Source organism: Neltuma alba, unplaced genomic scaffold (genome assembly GCF_004799145.2).
Source record: "Neltuma alba isolate B1F8T4 unplaced genomic scaffold, ASM479914v2 tig00011988_pilon, whole genome shotgun sequence".
Lineage (NCBI taxonomy): Eukaryota > Viridiplantae > Streptophyta > Magnoliopsida > Fabales > Fabaceae > Neltuma > Neltuma alba.
Genome location: NW_021636561.1, coordinates 45,712 through 64,521, shown reverse-complemented (window position 1 = coordinate 64,521; position 18,810 = coordinate 45,712). Strand labels below are relative to the sequence as shown.

At 38.4% G+C, this 18,810-nt stretch overlaps 4 protein-coding genes across 6 annotated transcripts; 1 reads left to right on the top strand and 3 right to left on the bottom strand.

The window, feature by feature from the left end:
- Nucleotides 1-704: 704 nt before the first annotated feature.
- LOC114720580 (uncharacterized) lies at nucleotides 705-3,060 on the bottom strand. The gene has a single exon (XM_028906241.1). It carries the CDS (start codon nucleotides 2,585-2,587, stop codon nucleotides 1,025-1,027), a length of 1,563 nt encoding a protein of 520 aa, XP_028762074.1. The 5' UTR covers nucleotides 2,588-3,060; the 3' UTR covers nucleotides 705-1,024.
- A 1,192-nt stretch (nucleotides 3,061-4,252) lies between these two features.
- LOC114720578 (uncharacterized) lies at nucleotides 4,253-8,274 on the top strand. The gene is made up of 6 exons (XM_028906240.1): nucleotides 4,253-4,306; nucleotides 4,910-6,027; nucleotides 6,589-7,034; nucleotides 7,239-7,345; nucleotides 7,674-7,746; nucleotides 8,046-8,274. Exons 2-6 carry the CDS (start codon nucleotides 5,091-5,093, stop codon nucleotides 8,082-8,084), a joined length of 1,602 nt encoding a protein of 533 aa, XP_028762073.1. The 5' UTR covers nucleotides 4,253-4,306; nucleotides 4,910-5,090; the 3' UTR covers nucleotides 8,085-8,274.
- A 3,220-nt stretch (nucleotides 8,275-11,494) lies between these two features.
- On the bottom strand, nucleotides 11,495-14,833 carry LOC114720528 (uncharacterized). Its single transcript, XM_028906167.1, has 3 exons — nucleotides 14,168-14,833; nucleotides 13,580-13,731; nucleotides 11,495-13,409 (listed from the first exon to the last, which is right to left on the bottom strand). The coding sequence occupies exons 2-3, from the start codon at nucleotides 13,722-13,724 to the stop codon at nucleotides 12,001-12,003; spliced, it is 1,554 nt and encodes a 517-aa protein (XP_028762000.1). The 5' UTR covers nucleotides 13,725-13,731; nucleotides 14,168-14,833; the 3' UTR covers nucleotides 11,495-12,000.
- A 1,289-nt stretch (nucleotides 14,834-16,122) lies between these two features.
- LOC114720529 (UDP-glucose 6-dehydrogenase 1-like) lies at nucleotides 16,123-18,522 on the bottom strand. 3 transcript variants are annotated; one of them, XM_028906168.1, is made up of 2 exons: nucleotides 18,452-18,522; nucleotides 16,123-17,803 (listed from the first exon to the last, which is right to left on the bottom strand). In XM_028906168.1, exon 2 carries the CDS (start codon nucleotides 17,781-17,783, stop codon nucleotides 16,341-16,343), a length of 1,443 nt encoding a protein of 480 aa, XP_028762001.1. In that variant the 5' UTR covers nucleotides 17,784-17,803; nucleotides 18,452-18,522; the 3' UTR covers nucleotides 16,123-16,340. The 3 variants fall into 3 exon arrangements, with proteins under 3 accessions (XP_028762001.1, XP_028762003.1, XP_028762002.1); XM_028906170.1 differs by lacking the exon at nucleotides 18,452-18,522 and adding an exon at nucleotides 18,152-18,168; XM_028906169.1 differs by lacking the exon at nucleotides 18,452-18,522 and adding an exon at nucleotides 18,016-18,108.
- Between the last annotated feature and the right edge of the window lie 288 nt (nucleotides 18,523-18,810).

Below are 18,810 nucleotides of genomic sequence, written 5' to 3'. Positions count from 1 at the left end.
GAACTTTTGACAGATACATATGGAGCAATTATGTGCTTCGCTACCTTAAGTGGTAGGCGACCTTACAACCACCTCAACCCTCAGATTTTTATCCCAGAATGATTGATTTTATTTTATTTAGCCAAAAAAAAAAATTACTTCCTCCTTGTTCCACAAATACTGATTATCTTTCCTCCTAATATGTCTTCATCTTCAAGAATATTCCAACCACTTCCCCCTTTTCAAGCCCAAAAGATTATGCCAGCAAAACATAGTAACTTCTGGTGCAAGGACAGTCAGATCAATGCCTTATCGCTAGTTATGATTGTGAGTGAAATGCAACTTCTTTTCAATTATCAAATATTGGGGTCAATTAAAGAGAGACCATTGAGTTCAAGCTTTGAAATATCTCTCCAACTCATTCACAGAATTCTTTAAAGAAGGTGGTCCCATTATTTCTTTAGTGAAAAACACGGAGTCGACAAGGTTAGGTCAGGTTACCTGAGCACAAGGGACAATTCTTTTCTGGGGTTTAAAGTCAAAAATTGAAGCAAAGTCTTGGGTGGAGGAACTAGAATCTTTTTGTTATCATAATCATCATGCCTTCCAAAGGATCTGAATCACCAAGATATCTCAGAGCAAATGAAATCACAAAGCTCAGGCCCAACGTTTAACAAGTGACAAAAGGCATAGAAGAACTGGAAAACGTGAAAGGACAAACATCCTTAAATTAATTGAGAAGAGCGGTGGAATTAAGAATTTGCAGAAAAGGAATTGAATCCCTTGACAAGAAACAAAAATTCCAACTAACAACTTATCATGTCCCATTAACATCAAAGAAACAGCTACCACTTACCAAATAATGGACAAGGCCTCGAGATTTCAAACCAAAAAGAAAAAGGATTTACCCATTTGTCTGTACATTTCCAATGCTTCCATCATATGGGATAATGACAAAAACATTCTCAGATTTCCAGACATTTCCAGCTACCAAACTAGAAGATGCTCTAAAAAGAAAGACGTAGAACCCAGATGCTAATTTCACCTAATCATCAACAGGAGCAGGTAGGTTGAGATCAATCAGGCATGGAACCACAGGAAGGCCTTGTCCGATCACCAGTGTGTTATCTTCAGAGCCTCCCACAAAATGAGACCTTTTGTGACCTCCTAATGCTTGGCCTGACTTAAAATTTTTGTAGCAGATTGGGCATTCATGGTCCCTACTTTTCTTCAACTTCAATTTCTTCCTGGACTTGCTGGCCTTCTTTCCATTGATAACCTTGCTGTTATGAGGTCTCGGAGCAGTATAAGCATCAGTGTCTGTGCTGCTTTCATCACTCTCGCCAGATGAATCTTGACAGTCCTTGGTCATTTTTTCCCTGTTTAAGCTCTCTGTCTCCAGTGACTCCTCATTGTGAAAACCATTTGGTGTCCTTTTGCAAGAAACACCAACTGAATTTTGTTGGCGAAGAGAACCATATCTTGGTCTCCTTCTCCAATTGATGAGCTCTTCCCTTGCCGCTCCATCTTTTGTATTGTAGTCCAAATCCTCCAAAGTTAGCTTTCTGGGTTCAGTGCATCTGGTTCTTCCTCTGTTGTTGATTAGCATCTTCTGCCTCAATTCAGCGTCATAGTTCTGATCAAACTCACAACTAGACCTGGCTTCCACTTTTGATGTCTTTAAGTCCCCATTCCTAGGATACCCATACATTGAAGAATCCAACTTTTTGTGACCATTCCTAAAATACCCAGAATCTGAATTATCAGAATCGACAATCTCAGCAGACTTCAACTGCATGCTATTATACTGCTCCACTTTCTTCTTCTCCTTCACGATCTCAAAACCATTAGACACAGAGCTCTTTTTACCATTGTTGAAAGTAATGATAGTGTCCACAGACGGTGATTTTGCCTCTACCACAACAGAATTGTTGTCCGAAGACTCAGTGGGCAAAAGAAAACGACCCTTATGGCTAGAGTCTCTGGACAATAACATCAAACACCTAGCGACCTCTTCTTGTTCCTGCTCCACCTCAGACACAGAGGAAGAACCATTCGCCAAAGAAACAAAAGAACGGTGATCGTTTTTGTCAGTATTCGGGTTCTTGAACCTCATTCTTCTGGATCTCCTAGGATGATTCGGAGCAGATGTCTCATTGTCCGATTGGCTATCAATTGCCAATTTCTGCTTCATGCTAAACCCAGAATTGTTCTCAAACTTGTTCGTCATCCCCTTATCTTTCTCTGAATGACAAGCCATGTGGCCGCAGAGAGCTTTCAGAGACAGAAAGCCTTTCCCACATTCATTGCAGAATCTCTCTTGTTGTGCAACAGAGCTGGAATGTACGAACCTCGTTGTTTTCTTGGGATTCTCTCGAAGACCATAAATGGGGTTTCCGGAGGCAGCTTCTTCAGACCCAGAATCTCTCTTCCTCTTCCTTCCACCATCGAACTCGACGACACTATCATCGGCATTGGTTTTACCTTCCTTGGATTGAGGCGATGAATAATGTTCAGTAGTCATATGAATCTTGATGTGTCCACCCAGAGACTTTCCACATGGGTACTTCTTGTTGCAATACTTGCACACGAACTTCCTCTCCTCCATGAAAGCTTGATCTGAAATATCTCATCCAAAGTACATATACCCAGAAAACTAAAAGTCTAACAGTTACCTTGAATTTTCAACGTGTTACGCGATGATCATGTCCCTAGTGTTGTGAAGGAAAAGGACGGAGCAGCTAAGTAGGCAAAGGGACAGTAGATCAAGTTTAAAGATACAGAAACAGATCACGAAGTTTCTTGCTTGTTTACCAGAGACGATCAGATATGTGACAGTTCTATAAGTACAAGATCCGACCCACATAAAGGGAGAGACCCCTTGATTTCCGTTTCCCCATGTACTCCAAAAAAAGCCCCCAAACAAAAAATGCTGAAAAATTGGTCTTAATCCCCAAACTGCAAGAGACAAGAAAAATCAAAATTTGAAGAAATTGGGTTGGTAACAGGGGTGGTGGGGTTTAGGAGCAGAAGAAGAAGAAGAATCGGAGAAAGCAGCTGGCTAGGCAAGACTGTTTTTTCATTGCCGGTTTGTGTTGGAATGAGGAGAATTCCATGCATGAAACGATTTGATAAAAGGAAAAGAAAGAGAACGGAGTGGAGAGAATGATAATAGGAGGCACGTGGAGCGTGTGGATAAGCATAAGTTAAAAGGATGGAGGGCTAAGATGAGGTTTTTTGTTGTGAGAATCCCGGTCGAGGGGAAGCAGAAGATTTGGCACTCTAAAAAGTAAAAGGTTAAAAAAGGTATTTTCTTAAAATTCTTTTTTTATGAGGATTATAAATGTCAACTGACATAATATTGCCTTTAAAACTGGGATATCTACAAGTTTTAAATGGAGTTATTTTTTACCAAAGTTAAACGGAGTTAACTTTGACGTTAATTAATTAGAAAAATGACATTTTAGGATTCTTAGGATCTTAAAATTTTGAAACTCCAAAAAACAATTATGGTTTATGGGTTTTCAAGTTAATTTTTCAAATGCGCATATTTGATATTTTTAAGAAAAAATGATAAAAATACATGTTGAATTTCAAAATGACAAATTGATGATTTTGACAAATTTTGACATGTAAAAATCATTATAAGAATAATAGCTTATTTATTATTTTCAAATTGAACAGGTTTTTTTGTCTTTTTTCCCCTATTTTTAATGGTTATCTACAACTTTAATTTTTTAATAATAATTTTATTTTTTTAATACTCTTCTTGCATTTTTAATAAAAATAAAAATAAATGTTTAAAACATGAAAAATAAATATAATATAAATGGTCCACATAATATAAATTCATGTTTAATTGCTTTCAATTTGTTATGATTTTTTTTATTTATCATATGGATCTAAGGTTCTTGTGCATCTTTGCACAATTAATTTTTCCACCAGGGATATTTTCTTTTTCTTTTCTTTTTTTTCCATCTTATCCTAGTATTTAGAATCCTTGTATGGATTTAATTTTTTTCATTGGTCCTAAGCGTCATTTCTCAATATCTTTTATACAAACAGAAATGGCAAAGTGAGGACATGCTGACATGGATGGCAAATAAAAAAGTGCTTGCTGACATGAAGGATAAGAGGCATGGCAGCCACATCATTTAAAGTGAGTGACGTGGCAATGTCATTTTTAAAAATTAAAAATTAAAACATAATGCTTGTGTCCGGACCTCTATCCCAGATAACCACCGCTTGCCCTCCAAGACGGAAGCAGGGAGGCAACAGAGAAGTGTTCAGTGATTTGGGGTGAAGAACTCAGCAACTTAACACATAAGTAGATTTAATTTGCTGCTTGTTTTTGCGAACAAATCTCTCTCAAAAATTGTTCGAATCGATAGATGAGTGCGAAACTCCTAACGTTCTAGTGTTTGGGGGATCTGGGTACAGTTTTCTTCTAATCCCTTATGCGTCCTTCATTTGGTTGGGTAATCAGTTAACTTCCCTACATTAATCAAATTAAATGCTTTGGGTTTGGAAGAACACTTTCGCTACTTAAACGTGTTCCTAGTAAGTGAACGTCTTCATGGCTCGAATTTCCTGTACGTCTCTGCAAGCGAATTCGTTGATCCTTGAATTGAGCATTCTTTCTCTTATGCAAATTCATATTTCTTGTTCCACAATTTCCGTTTTATAGTTTTACTTTTTATGTTATTCTTGTTTTGAAATCGAGGTTCTTTTTTCCTTCTATTCTCCCCTATCTAAAATAGACTTGACCCCTCCATCTTCGCTTTTGGGTGTTGCCTTTTATTGCTAGATCTAAGAATCCCACTTATTGGAGTTTGTATTATGTTGTTTTTCTACATGGCTGCATTTGATATTTTGGCTTTAATGTTTACGTTATTTTATTGGAGTTTGTTTGTCTTTGCTCTGGATGCAGAGAGCCATTTGTGGTAGTAGAGATTCAGATTCGGTACAAAGAGAGCCGGTGGATTCTAGAACACATTTTAATTCACTCTGCGAAGAACTTTCTGCAAAGCGAATTCCCCAGAAATTGCTCTGAAACATTGAACCCTGGCCTTCTTTCCAGCTTCCCCAGCGATCATAACTTTCCCAGTGTAATGGACAACGATATATGGCGCTGGATTCTTGAGTATCTCCTCAGGAGTTCCGTTCCAGATTTGATCATCAAGAATGTTTTGAATGTTTTGCCTCTCTCTGGTATCGATTCGCGGCTGTGGAAAACATTGGCTCTCAGGTCTATTCAATCGGAGGCGGCTATGGCATCATTTACAGAAAACTTACTGGAATATCTAGAGGTTGTTGAAGAAATCGACCGGCGTAATGGCGTTGCAATCACAGAAGCGATGAAGGAGGCATATTGTGCTGTTGCTGTGGACTGCAGTGTCAGGTACCTTGAGGCATGCCCGGATAAGAACACCCGCGGCTTGTTTGATGATGCTATCAATAGGATTTGGAGGGGCCGAGTTCGGCAAATGGTGGAGGCTATGGCGTCAGGGAAGAGGTGTCACTTATTTACGGCTGAGTTAATAGGGTGGAAGGACATCTTAGAGTCCGCACGTTGGGATGCAGAGGTGTGCGGGAGGTTAATGAACATGAATACCAGAAAAAATGCACTTGACAAGGTTAGGGTTTATCTAAAAGAAACTTGGGCATCCATGGGCCCTTCTTTCCTTGAAGTAGCTATATTTTCTGAAGAGAAGGGCTTGGGAAGTTCGAGGGTGGATAAGATGGGTGACGCGGAGCTTGCTGCTAGTATACCCAATGAAGGTTGTGACAAGGGTGATTCTGAATCTGTCTTGGTCTTTGATCAGATGAATAGGTGTAAAGGAACGTTATATTGTCCAACTAACATAACTGAGGAGGCTTTAGTTGTGTCTGATGGAAGTGCATTGCATAATGCTGCAATCTGCATGGGGAAGGCGCAAGTGGCAGGTGGGAATCAAGATGGCGAGCAACTGGTAGAGAGAGTCGGGTCTTCTGTTGGCAGAATTCAGGCCTTGGGTGGGACTGACTTGCCTCAGAGGACAAATGGAAGTATGTTATTCTGCCCCGCTTCTTCACTATTCATCACTGTTTTTGCTCTCAATTTGTAACGTTTCAAACCTTCTGAACTACAATTTTTTGAAAATTATGACATCAGCCTGCTAAAAGTTGTGTTTTTAGATAAGGGTATTGGCAAAAAGTATTTAGTATGTCCTTTGGTGCAAGCAGAATTGCTTAATTATGTTCCGTAAACTGGCTTTGCTTATTGTCTTGCATAATTTGAGGGTTCATTTTGTTTTTATTCATTGTTTCTTTTTTTTTCCCCCCTTACATTGATTTCTAAATTGGATGCTACTAGTGTAAAGTATAATCATTTTTATTTGTATGCTATAAATTATACTTTGTTTGAATCATTCTCTGAGGAGGAAAAGTTGCTCTGTTGTGATTGCTTGCTTGATTGACCATGAATAGGCAAATTTTTAGTTTCTCTTTCTTCTATATTATTATATCACACAATAAATTTAGCAATACAGCATTATTGATATGCCTGCTTTTTTTTTGTTAAATGAATGACATTTTCTTGATCACATTATTTTTCTGTATCTCATGTAGCAATTCAAAAGGACAAGCTGCCACTAAAACATAATTATGCTGCGCCCTCTACACGTAGAGGAGTTAAAATTATTGATACTGAGGAAGTAGGGCCAGCGACAGTGTGTAGCAAAAATCATGATGCATCTAATATTCAAGTTGAAAAACTTCGGAAATCTCTCATGTCAAGTTCTTTGGAGTTGCGAGTATTGGTGAAGGATCCTCTTCCGGATGCATTACACAAATCTAACATTGTAAGATCTGAATTAGCAACAAAGGGTGTGAATCATGAGCCTCCTTTTGAAAACCAGAGTACAATTGTAAATATACCAGAACAAAATACTTGCAGGAGCATAGTGCTTTATCAACCTATCAATGATATTTTAAGGAAACAGACTTCTGTTAATTGCAGTAATGCTCAACGTCCCAGCTTGATGGAACGAAATAGTACTGCCCATACTTATGAGGTAACTGTCTTATTCAATTTCTATTTTATTTGGTGGCAGGTTCTTTGTAAGGTTACGAGAATCACGATGGGCTAGTTGTTAATCTAAAGGGTGGCATCTTATTTAAGATATGCCCTTTGCCGTCATTCAGGGGAAAAGAAAAATTTGTTTATAATGTCTATTTGAATTTTCCTAAAGCATATTATATATTATTTCTCTTTTCAGTGGGATGATCCATTTAATGATTTGCCTGGGGGAAGCCCTAAGAAAAGGAGGAGAAAGATGAGATGGAGTTCTGAAGAAGAGGATGCATTAAGGGCTGGTGTAAAGAAGTAAGTTTTTGTTTTAAACTTGTAAAACCACTTTTTGGTGGTCAAATATGTTGGGATTTAATTCTGTTGTGTGTTTAACTACACTTGGAAACATTTTCATTTTGATGGTATTCCTAACATGAAATAGGGGTTATTGTCTTTGATCAAGAAGTTACGAGACATTGTGTTGTTAAAACTTAGAAGTCAACAGTGTCACAACACCATTTGAACACTGAAAGTGTGTTCGGCTTCTAAGATTTTCTCTGCTTGGATGGAGAATACGAATTAATTTTTTAAAGTTTCAGACATCATGGTTTTACATTCTCATTCTCTTTATTTTCTTATGCAGGTTTGGCAAAGGAAACTGGAAGCCAATTCTAAGATTTTACGGCGAGATATTTTCAAAGACAGGAAGAACAGAAGTAAGCTACTAACAATGTTGTCGGACTCATTATCTTGAGTATATGTGGCTGAAATCAGAACACACACACACACTTGAACATGCAGATGAAGTCAGAATTTCACTGTGATTTCATGAGTTAAAACCATATCGATTAGAGTTTGCATGTTTGTTTGCCAGTTTTACATGCCTACAATTTTGAACCTGTGCAAGTTTCTGTAGCAACAATGGCAACTTGAGTGTTAAATTGCTTTGCCATGTTATTTGTTTGCAAGCTTTGAGTTTTTGATATAATAATAATATTTTATTTTATTTTTTCAGGTTGATTTGAAGGATAAATGGAGAAATTTGACACGGTAGGCATAGAATGAGGAATTATTCTTGCATGTGTATACTTCATATATCTCAGTTCTTCAGGAAGTATTTTGATTTGAAGGATAGGTGAAGAAACATGACACTGTAGTGACAAAGAGGAATTATTTCGTATGTACATACCTCTTGGATATTTTAGGCTTTGAATGTGCAGTTTCACTTTTTGGTTGATTTCTTACTGACTGGATCTATGGCTAAGCCTTTTTATTGTTATTCTCATGAAAAATAATACGTGAGCCAAACTAGTTCTAAAATCAGACGGGGTCACTAATATGTAATCAAGTGTAACTTCTTATTCACAAAAAAAGGTAATTTATTAAGCTGATGGATTGAAGAGCTCTGCATGAAAACCAGCTAACCGCCAAATTTGTGTAGACAATGATTTTTGAAGAAAAGTCAACATCTATGAAATGGCAATATTTGATTTGCTGAAACTGCCGTATCAAAGAATGTCAATCTTCTAATTTTCTCGCTGGACAAGACGGAGGGAAGTATTTTGGTTGTCTGGATAGTCATTCATGCAATCTGGTTGCGGAGTTATATTTTATCATTCAAGTTAACTGTCTCCTGTCTGGGAATTGGAGACATACTTGATATATTATTTTGGTTTTGTTTAGCTTGAAGTTGCATCCATATGATGTGTTGATTTCCCATCGTAAGCAACATAAAAGCAAAGATTAATATGAACTCGGGGTGTGTGTAAGGAAACTGAAACAGATGGAGTTGATCAAAGATTTTATAAGAGAAATCTACCTAGCTTCGGGTCAGATGATGAATGAAGAAAAAACTGGTCTGTATGTGTCTACGAATGTTAACTATAATAGAGCTTTGGAGCTGAGCCAGATCCTCATTATCAAATTCACAGGGGATCTAGGTAAATACTTAGGTATGCTTCCTTCATAACAGAGCAACCTGTGCTGTCTATGCTTCAATTCCAGACAAGTTGCAGAGGAGACTTTCCTCTTGGCACGCAAATTCTTGACTCCCGTTGGGAGTACTGCTTTAATAAAATCTGTTATTTTTATTTTGTCTAGTTATTATATGCGAACTATGCTTATCTCATGTAAAGTTCAGCAAGAAACCGCATCTTTTCTCTTGAAATATGGTGACAAAAAATGACAAGGAGCAGGGGAGCAGGGGTTTGAAAGACCATAAAAGCTCCTAACTAAGCCTTTATTATGAAGCTATGTTGGGGTATTTTCACAACTATGCGAGGTTTTTGGGTGAAGATTCTCAGAATAAGTACATAACCGGTTATGTTTTTGTTCCTACTATAAACAATAAGCAATCAGCCTCTCTTACTTGGAGCAGTGTCGTTGAAGTATGGGAGATATTCTTGGAAGGGATAGGTTAGAAAGTCAGGAACGGCTAGCAGAGTAAGTTCTGGACACTTATGGGCCCCCTTGCCAAATCTGTTGATAAGCTATGGTACCAGTTGGGATGCTCAATTGGCTTCTCTATGGTGAAAGAGTGGACAAATCCGTCTGGTTCTTGGAACATACAATTAATTAGGAGAAATATTGTTTTTGTAGTTATTTCCACTAGACTTCTGGGACCGAATGGGCAAGATGATATGATTACTGGAGAGCCTCCAATGATGGCAGGCTTACTGTCAGATCTGCCTTTAAATTCCAAAATTGCCAACATGAGTCTAATCAACAAGGCCTGTTGAGAAAAATCAAATGGAAGACTCCTGGAAAAGTTTGCTGCCTTTTCTGGTTGGTGACCAGGTGATGCATGGAAGAATCCCAACTAATGTGTTGAGAGCAGCAAGATGTATTACAATGATGACAGATGCCCACTGATTGCGGATGTAAGGAAGAAATGTTACATGTTCTATGTGACTGCCCTAGGGTAAATGATAATTAGGAAAAACATTCTAAAACCTGACTCTTGGTTAGTTTTCTGTTCTCCTATTGCTGCCTTGATCATGTGGAATTTGAATTCTGAAGCAGGCAATGACAGGGTGAGAAATACTGCATCGAAGATTCTATCCGCTTACCCCTTGTTGGGAAAACATGACCTCTAGATGCAGTTTTTTTATTCTCAGGTGCTATCTTAAAAGGTGAAACTTCACTCAAACAGAAAATTTGAACTGATGAGTCTTCATGTGATTATACAGGCACATTAGAACAGATGAGTCTTACCAAGGCTTCAGACAAGCTCTTTTCATTAGAGTTTGTACTGAAACCTTCTAAACCCCCTGAAAAGGACTGGTTTATATGAGACATTGATGATTCTGTGCAGATAAATGCAGTAGTAGCATAGAGGTGTTATTAAGATCAGATGGGCACTTGGTTCCACTGTTCTGAGAAAAGACTGTAAATATATTTCTCGACTGCTGGGGAACTATGGGGCGTCCTGGAAAGGCTTTGAGCTTGTTGGAGGAAGGGAATGGACAGAGTTGAATTGTGCACTGATTCGGCTGAGGCCATTAGCTTGATCATGCAATACATTGCGGTGATCACCAGTATGAAGACCTGATCCTGTAGCTTGTATAAGCCAGTTGACAGAGAAGCTGTTCGTTTCACAGACACATTAGCGAAGAATGCTCAGCACGTTGATAGCGTCATGGATGTTCAATGTTAATCTCACAGAGCTGACCACATTGAGCATCCATGAACCTGCATCAGTGACAGCTTTTAACCCTTGTCTGCACAACACGCATATTAAGCTGGAGTTTCTGCAACGAAGTATGTCGTGGTTACCAAATCCAATGATTTCAATATCAGTCACAGAGCATTGTGAATGTGTCTCCTGAACATATTCTGATGCAAAAAAGGAGGTAAAACAGCGCATGGACAAATCATGACAAAGAATATATAATGAAGTTCACTTGCACGGCAAAATGTTATGGCTGCTTCTGCAATGATGGATAAAAGTGAGAAAATTTATTAGTTGTAATTGCTTCCTTGAATTCAATTCACTGAAATTGCTGACATAGTTAATTGGCTAGTACTGTGGTTTATCATCAGTATCACGTTTTTCTCCCCTTAACCAGTATTATTTCAGCTTTAGGGCTCAAGCTTTTCATAATGTGATCCATCAGGAGTATCTGAAGCAGCTGTCTCTTGCATCACATACAATAGAGTAACAAGTTCACCAGAAGACATAAAATATAGGAACAAGTTGGTCGTGCCTATAGTGTTAATTGGATATTAGTAGATGAAACCATGTTTCCGCCTTGCTTTGTTAATTTTCTTCACCCACTATCATAAAATTTAGTTTACCTTTGGGGAAATTGATTATTCCAATCTTATACAATAAAATAATCAGTTTGATTTCACTATTCACATGATAATCTGATTCAACAACATTAAGGTTCGAGCTCCAGCTTAGTGTGATCCAGTAGAAGTGTCTGAACCAACCGTCCCTAGAGTCCACATGGGAGAACAACCGATCTCGATTCTAAAGCTTTCCATTATCATACAAATTCGGGGCTTGCCCCAAAAATTACAAATTTGGAGTAACGTAAATAAAAAATAAATAACCCTGGGGGGGTGAAAACCGAGATTTTTGGGAATGGTGTGACCAGTCGGATATATACAGTTATAACCAAATGTATTTTCATTCCCTTCTCACCCCCACTAACAAGAAAAAAAATAACTGAGAAAATTATTTCAGAACATTGCCCGTGAGATTCTGTATTCTTCTCCGGTGATGCTCTAAAATTGAGGCACCAGAGAGAGATTTGGCGCCTCAACTGACACAAGAGAGAAATTTTCTCCAGGGAAGGAGAGAAATAAAAAGCTTTCCAGCCAAATACGTCTCACAACTGAGCCACCAGCCCAACCACCAAGGAATTTCTGCTTGTGCAAGAAACAGACCATTAACCCAAAATCTTAATTGGCAACCTCAAGCAACTAAAGCCTGTAGTGCCATAAGAACCACTGAGGCTAACAAGTCAGTCATTTTTGGTCTTCCGATCTGGAGTAACCTGACCCAGAAACTCTTCAATTAATTTGGATGTGGCCGAGAAGTCAATATCAGAGGCTGGACCTGTGGAGTACCCCGGATACCAATCCTTAGCATCACTAGGCTCTGAAAAATAAACATGCTCCAGAGTATCACTGGAGAAATCAAGTATGCCCGGAATGAATGGGCTCTGATCACATTTAAATCCACCAGCTTGCAGAGCAGGACTAGCATAATCGTGACCACATGGGGGGCAGGGCTCATCCATATTGATCTGACACTCAAAGGACATGCAAGAATCATCTTGCACACCCGAACCAATTGAAATCCCCAGAGTCTCATTGACTTGTTGAACAGGTTCAGACCAGCTCTCAATCTGAGAGCTGGAGTCAGTGCTGTTTCCCTTGTCATACCCACCAATACCAATGACATCGCCACCAGTTCCATTGTCGCTGTTGTCATCTTCACCATCATCATCAGAATAATTATCTTGGTTTCCCACATGGACATCTTGATCATCAGGAGACTCAATGGCAGAGTCATCATCTTCTGAAACTTGAAACCCAAAGAAGCTCACATTATTGCCTGTGGGACATTCATCATCATCACTGTCAATATTGAGAAATCTGGATCTGTTCTGAGCAGCCCTTCTCCGAAGCATGAAGACATTGTAATAATAGCTGACAATTTCCTTTTTTGTTCGAGAAGGGAATGCAGCTGACAGCCGCCTCCAAAAGTTTCTACCCAGTGTTGCAGGATTTGAGTAGACAATTTCATGAAATAAATCTTCTTCTTCTTCACTCCATTTATGTGCAACCTCCTCTCCCATGCGATCAAACCCCAAGTTCATAAATGTTTCATTTCCAAGAGTCTTTATCAAGTTTTCACGTTTTTCCTGAACATGCTGTCGAACACATCTGATGGAGTCTTGATCCAGACAGTTACATTCTGTTCTGCCTTCTTCCTCCTTGCCGTTCTTACAAGAATAGAAGCTCGACTTGGGCATTGAGATCACACAAGTCCCCATCAAACTCTCTTCAGTGCCATGAACATCATTGGAGCCTGTCAACACTGATATCTCACCCCCTCTTCCCTTCCAGACTGGAATGGTGGCTTGATGATTTGGTCCAATAGGAACTTGTCTTCTTGGGAAGCTATCAAGAACTGAATAGGCATCATCCAAAGGAACACTTGCTTTCCGTGGAAAATCAAATTCCAAGGAATCTAAAGAAGCAGGCAATGATGTTGCCCCAGAACCAGAACCGTCCTCACTATAACCGCTGCTGAAGTGGCCACTGGTCTCAACATCCTTCTCGGCAGCATGTGCGGTTCCAGTGACAGTCTCTGGTTCGATTGCATCATACCACTGAATATTGTAAAAGCCATCCTCATCTTTCCCTGAGTACCACATGAAGAATATTCATTATTTATAATTTGGAATTATAATTCAACTTTGTGGCAAGAAATTTTAACGGGAGCAATTGCTAACTAAGTTAACTTCAAGAGCAATTGGTAACTAAGTTAACTTCAAGAGAAAATTAATTTAGACAACAAAGAACACCATTCACCTGAAGCAATAGGCTTCACTGGAGCACTGTTGGGATTATCAGTACCAGCAAATGAAACCAATTTGTCATTGCATTCCAAACGCTTTGCCTTGTTGAAAGGAAGATCCTCAAATTCATTGGCCTCAAAACACCGTTTAAATCCCATTCTGATTCTGCAAAGGGAAAATTAAGAGTTCATACCAACACAACAAGCAAGCCCCAGCTCACCATGCCACTGCTGACAAAAAGGTTCAAGCCACTAACTGCTCATCTTCTCAAACATTAGGCCCGGTGACATCTCTCCCTTAGAAAATATTTACATTTACAGTTGACCATCTTGCCTATTACTTCAATTTCAATGTCTTTAACTTAATAACATTACCCAGCATAGAACCCAACATCATAATTGAACTCACTTCGTTTCATGCATATTTCACCTCACATATGACAATGTTGGAGAATAATTACATACTTATTAATCATCATAACCATAATCATAATAAACTTTACATTTATTAAAGGACACATACATCCTCATCATCAATTCATTCTCAGCCCCATCAATAATGAGAATGGCAACATTGACAGTGATGACGAATTATTTCTCACCTTGTCAAGCCCTTCAAAATCAATGACAGCAACCCGCCTACGCAGCGCTTGGGAGGGCAGATTAAGGTCACAGGGAAAACCCAAAATCTAATTAAAGAGAAATTGATAAAGAATTCCACCCTAAAGGTAGTTTCTCCACGTCAAGGACCAGAAACCCTAAATCAATTTCACCAAATAGAAAAACCCCCAATTTGTTTTGGAACCCTAACGCTAGATTATCAACTACCTGGGCAAAGGGCGAAATTAGAACCCACACGAGCGTGAAAATGTCGTAGACTAACAAAAGGAGTCAAGCCCCTCAAACAATTTAAAGAACCCTTGACAAATTTACAGAAATAGAAACCCTAAAACGTCGAACGCTTCGAAACCCTAAATTCGTAAGCGACAGGGAATAATATGTGAAATCCGAACGAGATATATGATGAACGCAAATCGAAACAAACAAATATGTACCAATCGTACAAGAGATTAGACGATTACAGAGTCTTTGAGAACCTAATCGAAACCCTAAACCTAGAATGTGGTAAAGATCACAAAAGGAGTCGTGTTTGGGATCAAACGAAAGAGGAGAACGAGAATCAAACGAAAACGTGGTCCGATTCAAGGATTGGCAGCACTAATTAGAAGCGAATCAAATATCGAAGAGAATAAGATCGAACGAGGTAGGCGATGAAGGTCGAGATACGGCTCGTGCTTTTTGTACACGAGATGGTCAGAATTAAAAAAAAAACGGGTTGTGGGAGGAGCGATGACCCGCCTGAATTAGAATTGGGCTCTTATGGGCAAAACCGGCCCAGTTTTATTTCAATAATTGATTCCATCATGACAAAGGTTTTCGATTTGTTCGGCCACTACGGAGGTTTTTTATTTCAAGGTGACCAATTTTTTTTTATTTTTGATATATTTATTTTTAATTCGATTCAAAAATTTTACAAATAAATTAATTTTTTTATTTTTAATTTGATTCTAAGTTACACTTCTGATATTACAATTGGCAATACTTGCGTATTATGAATTATAAGAAAAGCTAATGACTTTATAGCTTAGTGGCACATATACTATTTAATAAGTGAAAAGTTAAAGGAGAGATCACAAAAGCAGGTGTTGTATAAAGATTCGTATTTAACATTGGTTTTTTTTTTTTTACTAGCCAGTATGTTTAACGTCTTTTATTAAAAAAAAAAAAAACTAATTGCATGCAGAACTAGATGCAAAGCTTAATAATCACATGAGGGAGGTGGGAAAGAAGCTTGTTGTGCTTGAAAATGACTTTGCCGCTGTCACACTTTTTTGAGGAGTTTGTGAGTTATATGCACTGGTGGAGGAGTCTAGTTGAGGAGATTTAAAACATGCTAAGAGTAGTTTGTGATATTGTTGAGAAGTCTGTTCATTAAAAGTAAGTACATTTGAAGTGTGTATTTAAATTTATAATGTTGGCTTGAATAAAAATAATTAGAAAAAATGACCCAAAAATACCTATTAAATTTTAAAAAGATAAATAAATCATATTAACTACTCTTATAATGACCTTATAACTGTTCTTATAACGATTTTGACAATTCAAAATCTATCAAAATCACTTGTTTATTATTTTAAAAATTTACAGGTATTTTTTTGTCAGTTTTCCAAAAACTCATATGAAATGATATAACTCTTTAAGGTCTCCCCAAAGCCTATTTCATTTTATTCTCTTTCTATCTTTCAATGATTTTTTGTACTGAACTAGTAAATCATATTTTGTGTCATTTTCTTTCTAGTAAAATACTCTCTTTTTTTTCCCTTCACCAATGAAAGAATAACTGTTTGGATACCCCAAAAAAAAAAAAAGAATATTTCTTGCCAATATGTTGTCTATCATTCGCACGATCATGATGAGAGGGAGGAAATTAGTGAGAGAATAAAAACAAAAATCATTCTACTTAATGTGAAGGCAGAAACTGCGTAAAATTTATGGCGGAGCTCATTTATTTAATCAAAACCTGGTCAACAAACAAATTGGCGCTACCAAGCCACAAAGCCTGATCAAATCAAAATAATGAAAAGACACGATAGCAACTGAAATTAAACTATTTTAAAAGAATAGCTTAATGTATCAGACTGTGATAATCAATCCCCCTGAAACCCCAACAAATTCAACCTAAGAGCCTCTGCAAATTTTGGTTGGAACCCCATTTTAAGCTACCGCAGGCATATCCTTGAGCCATGAATCTAGAGGCTTGCCAATGGAGAAAACTATAAACCCAATTTTCCTCAGCTTCTCCACGTCCACAATGTTCCTACCATCAAATATAAAAGCAGGCTTCTGCATATTGTCATAAACTTTTTGGTAATCAAGCTTCTTGAACTCATCCCACTCAGTCAGAATGCAAACAGCATGAGCCTCTTTTGTTGCCTCGTAGGCATCCCAAACCACAGACACCGTCTTAATGGAAGTTGGGCTTGTTGGTTGAAGATGAGCAGGATGGTCCCAATCAAACTTATTCATTGAGAGATCCCTTGAGATTTGCTCCTCAGTGACCTGCGGATCATATATGCTCAAACGAGCCCTGTCTCCCAATAGCCCCTTGCACACATCAATGGCAGGTGTCTCCCTTGTATCACCAGTGTCCTTCTTGAAAGCAAAGCCCAGAATAGCAATTTTCTTACCTGATACAGTGTTGAACATGGAGGAAACCACTCGGTTCACAAACCGAGTTTTCTGGTAGTCATTCACCTTAATCACTTGTTTCCAGTAAGTTGCAACCTCAGGAAGCCCATTGCATTCACAGATATAGACCAAGTTCAAAATGTCCTTCTGAAAGCAAGATCCCCCAAAACCAACGCTAGAATTCAAGAACTTGGGTCCAATTCTTGAGTCTGTGCCAATTGCGTGTGACACCTGTGTGACATCAGCTCCAGTAGCCTCACAGAGTGCTGACATGGCATTCACAGAAGAGATCCTTTGTGCCAGAAAAGCATTGGCAGCAAGCTTTGAGAGTTCAGCAGACCATAGGTTGGTGCAAAGGATTTTGTCAACAGGGACCCAATGGGCATAAACATCTTTCAAAGCTTGTATAGCCTTAGCACCTTCTGGGGTCTCCCTACCTCCAATAAGGACTCGATCAGGATTGAGTAGGTCCTTAATTGCTGTACCCTCAGCAAGAAATTCTGGGTTTGACAGAATCGTGAAATTGATGCCTTTCCTATTGTGGGTCAGGATCTTCTCAATTGCCTCAGCTGTTTTCACAGGAACAGTGGATTTCTCAACCACAATTTTGTCAGATTTGGAAACATCAGCGATCATCCTTGCAGCACTCTCCCAATAGGTGAGATCAGCTGCTTTGCCAGCTCCAAGTCCTTGAGTTTTTGTGGGGGTGTTCACCGAGACGAAGACTATGTCAGCCTCTGCAACATGCTTCTCCACATCAGTGCTAAAGAAAAGATTCTTTCCCCTGCAATTCTTCACCACTTCTTCGAGGCCTGGCTCGTAGATTGGGAGGTGGTCACCGTTCCAGGCATTGATTCGTGCGGTGGCGATATCCACCACAGCTACTGAGATCTCAGGACACTTTAAGGCAATCACAGCCATTGTGGGTCCACCCACATATCCAGCTCCAATGCAACAAATTTTCACCATCTTTGTTTCTTCTCAGCAGCCTGCAAGAGTGAATGGTCAATTTCGAGGAACTCAAATTTCCTGATACACCATGATTATATTATATTATAGGTATCGAAATATAACAATTCAAAGACTAAAAATGGGGATAAATCATCCTGAGTTTATAGCTAATAAAAGAAAAAACGAGAACACACATTCTTCCGATATACAAAAATTTCCATATGAAAAAATGGTAAGAAGGCTTGTGTACAGTTCGTCAGAAGTAATATTCACAATGATTTAAGTTCATCCATCTTCTGTTTACACGCACTCATGCACGCAGAGACTTTAAAAAGAGAAGAGACAGATTGAAGAGCGTAAATTCCGGTAACAAAATCATTAGCTACCGGATCTACGATAATTTACGAGATCAGCGAGCAAATTTCTCTACAAAAAAAAAAGAAAAAAAAAAGAAACTATCATATACAAATCATTAAGATTATAAAAACAAGGCAAAAACAAAAGCCACTTCAAATTGAAACAACAATGCGCAAATCAAATGAAGGAGGAGAGAAGAAAAGACAAGTGGTTGGGAAGCATTTCAGGTAGTTCAACTGAGAAGCCAAACAACAACAGTGGAAGCAAGGAGAAGAACCGATAATCGATTTTTTTTTTTCCAGTTAATCAAATATATGCAAAACAAATACCTTCAAATGCAGAGCGGCGTGGATTTGTAGATCTGATCTGGAAGAAGAAGCAGCAGAATAAGAAGGAAGTGCAGAACAATGGAGGTTTCCGTGCCGAGAGAGAAGGAAGACCAGCTCTATATATATAAAAAGCATTAGCATGGAACCCGCGAAAAATGCAATACTGCCATTGTGCACTTCACGTTTTCGTTGCCATTTGCTACCTTCCATGATCGTACACTACTAACTGCCACACACTATTTTATTTTATTTAATTATTTCACATTTTCGTGAGTTCAGATTTATTACTTATTTTCACGTGCTTTTTAAAATGTGTTGTCAATCATTAATTTGTTGCTTTAAGCTTTTATTTAAAAAAT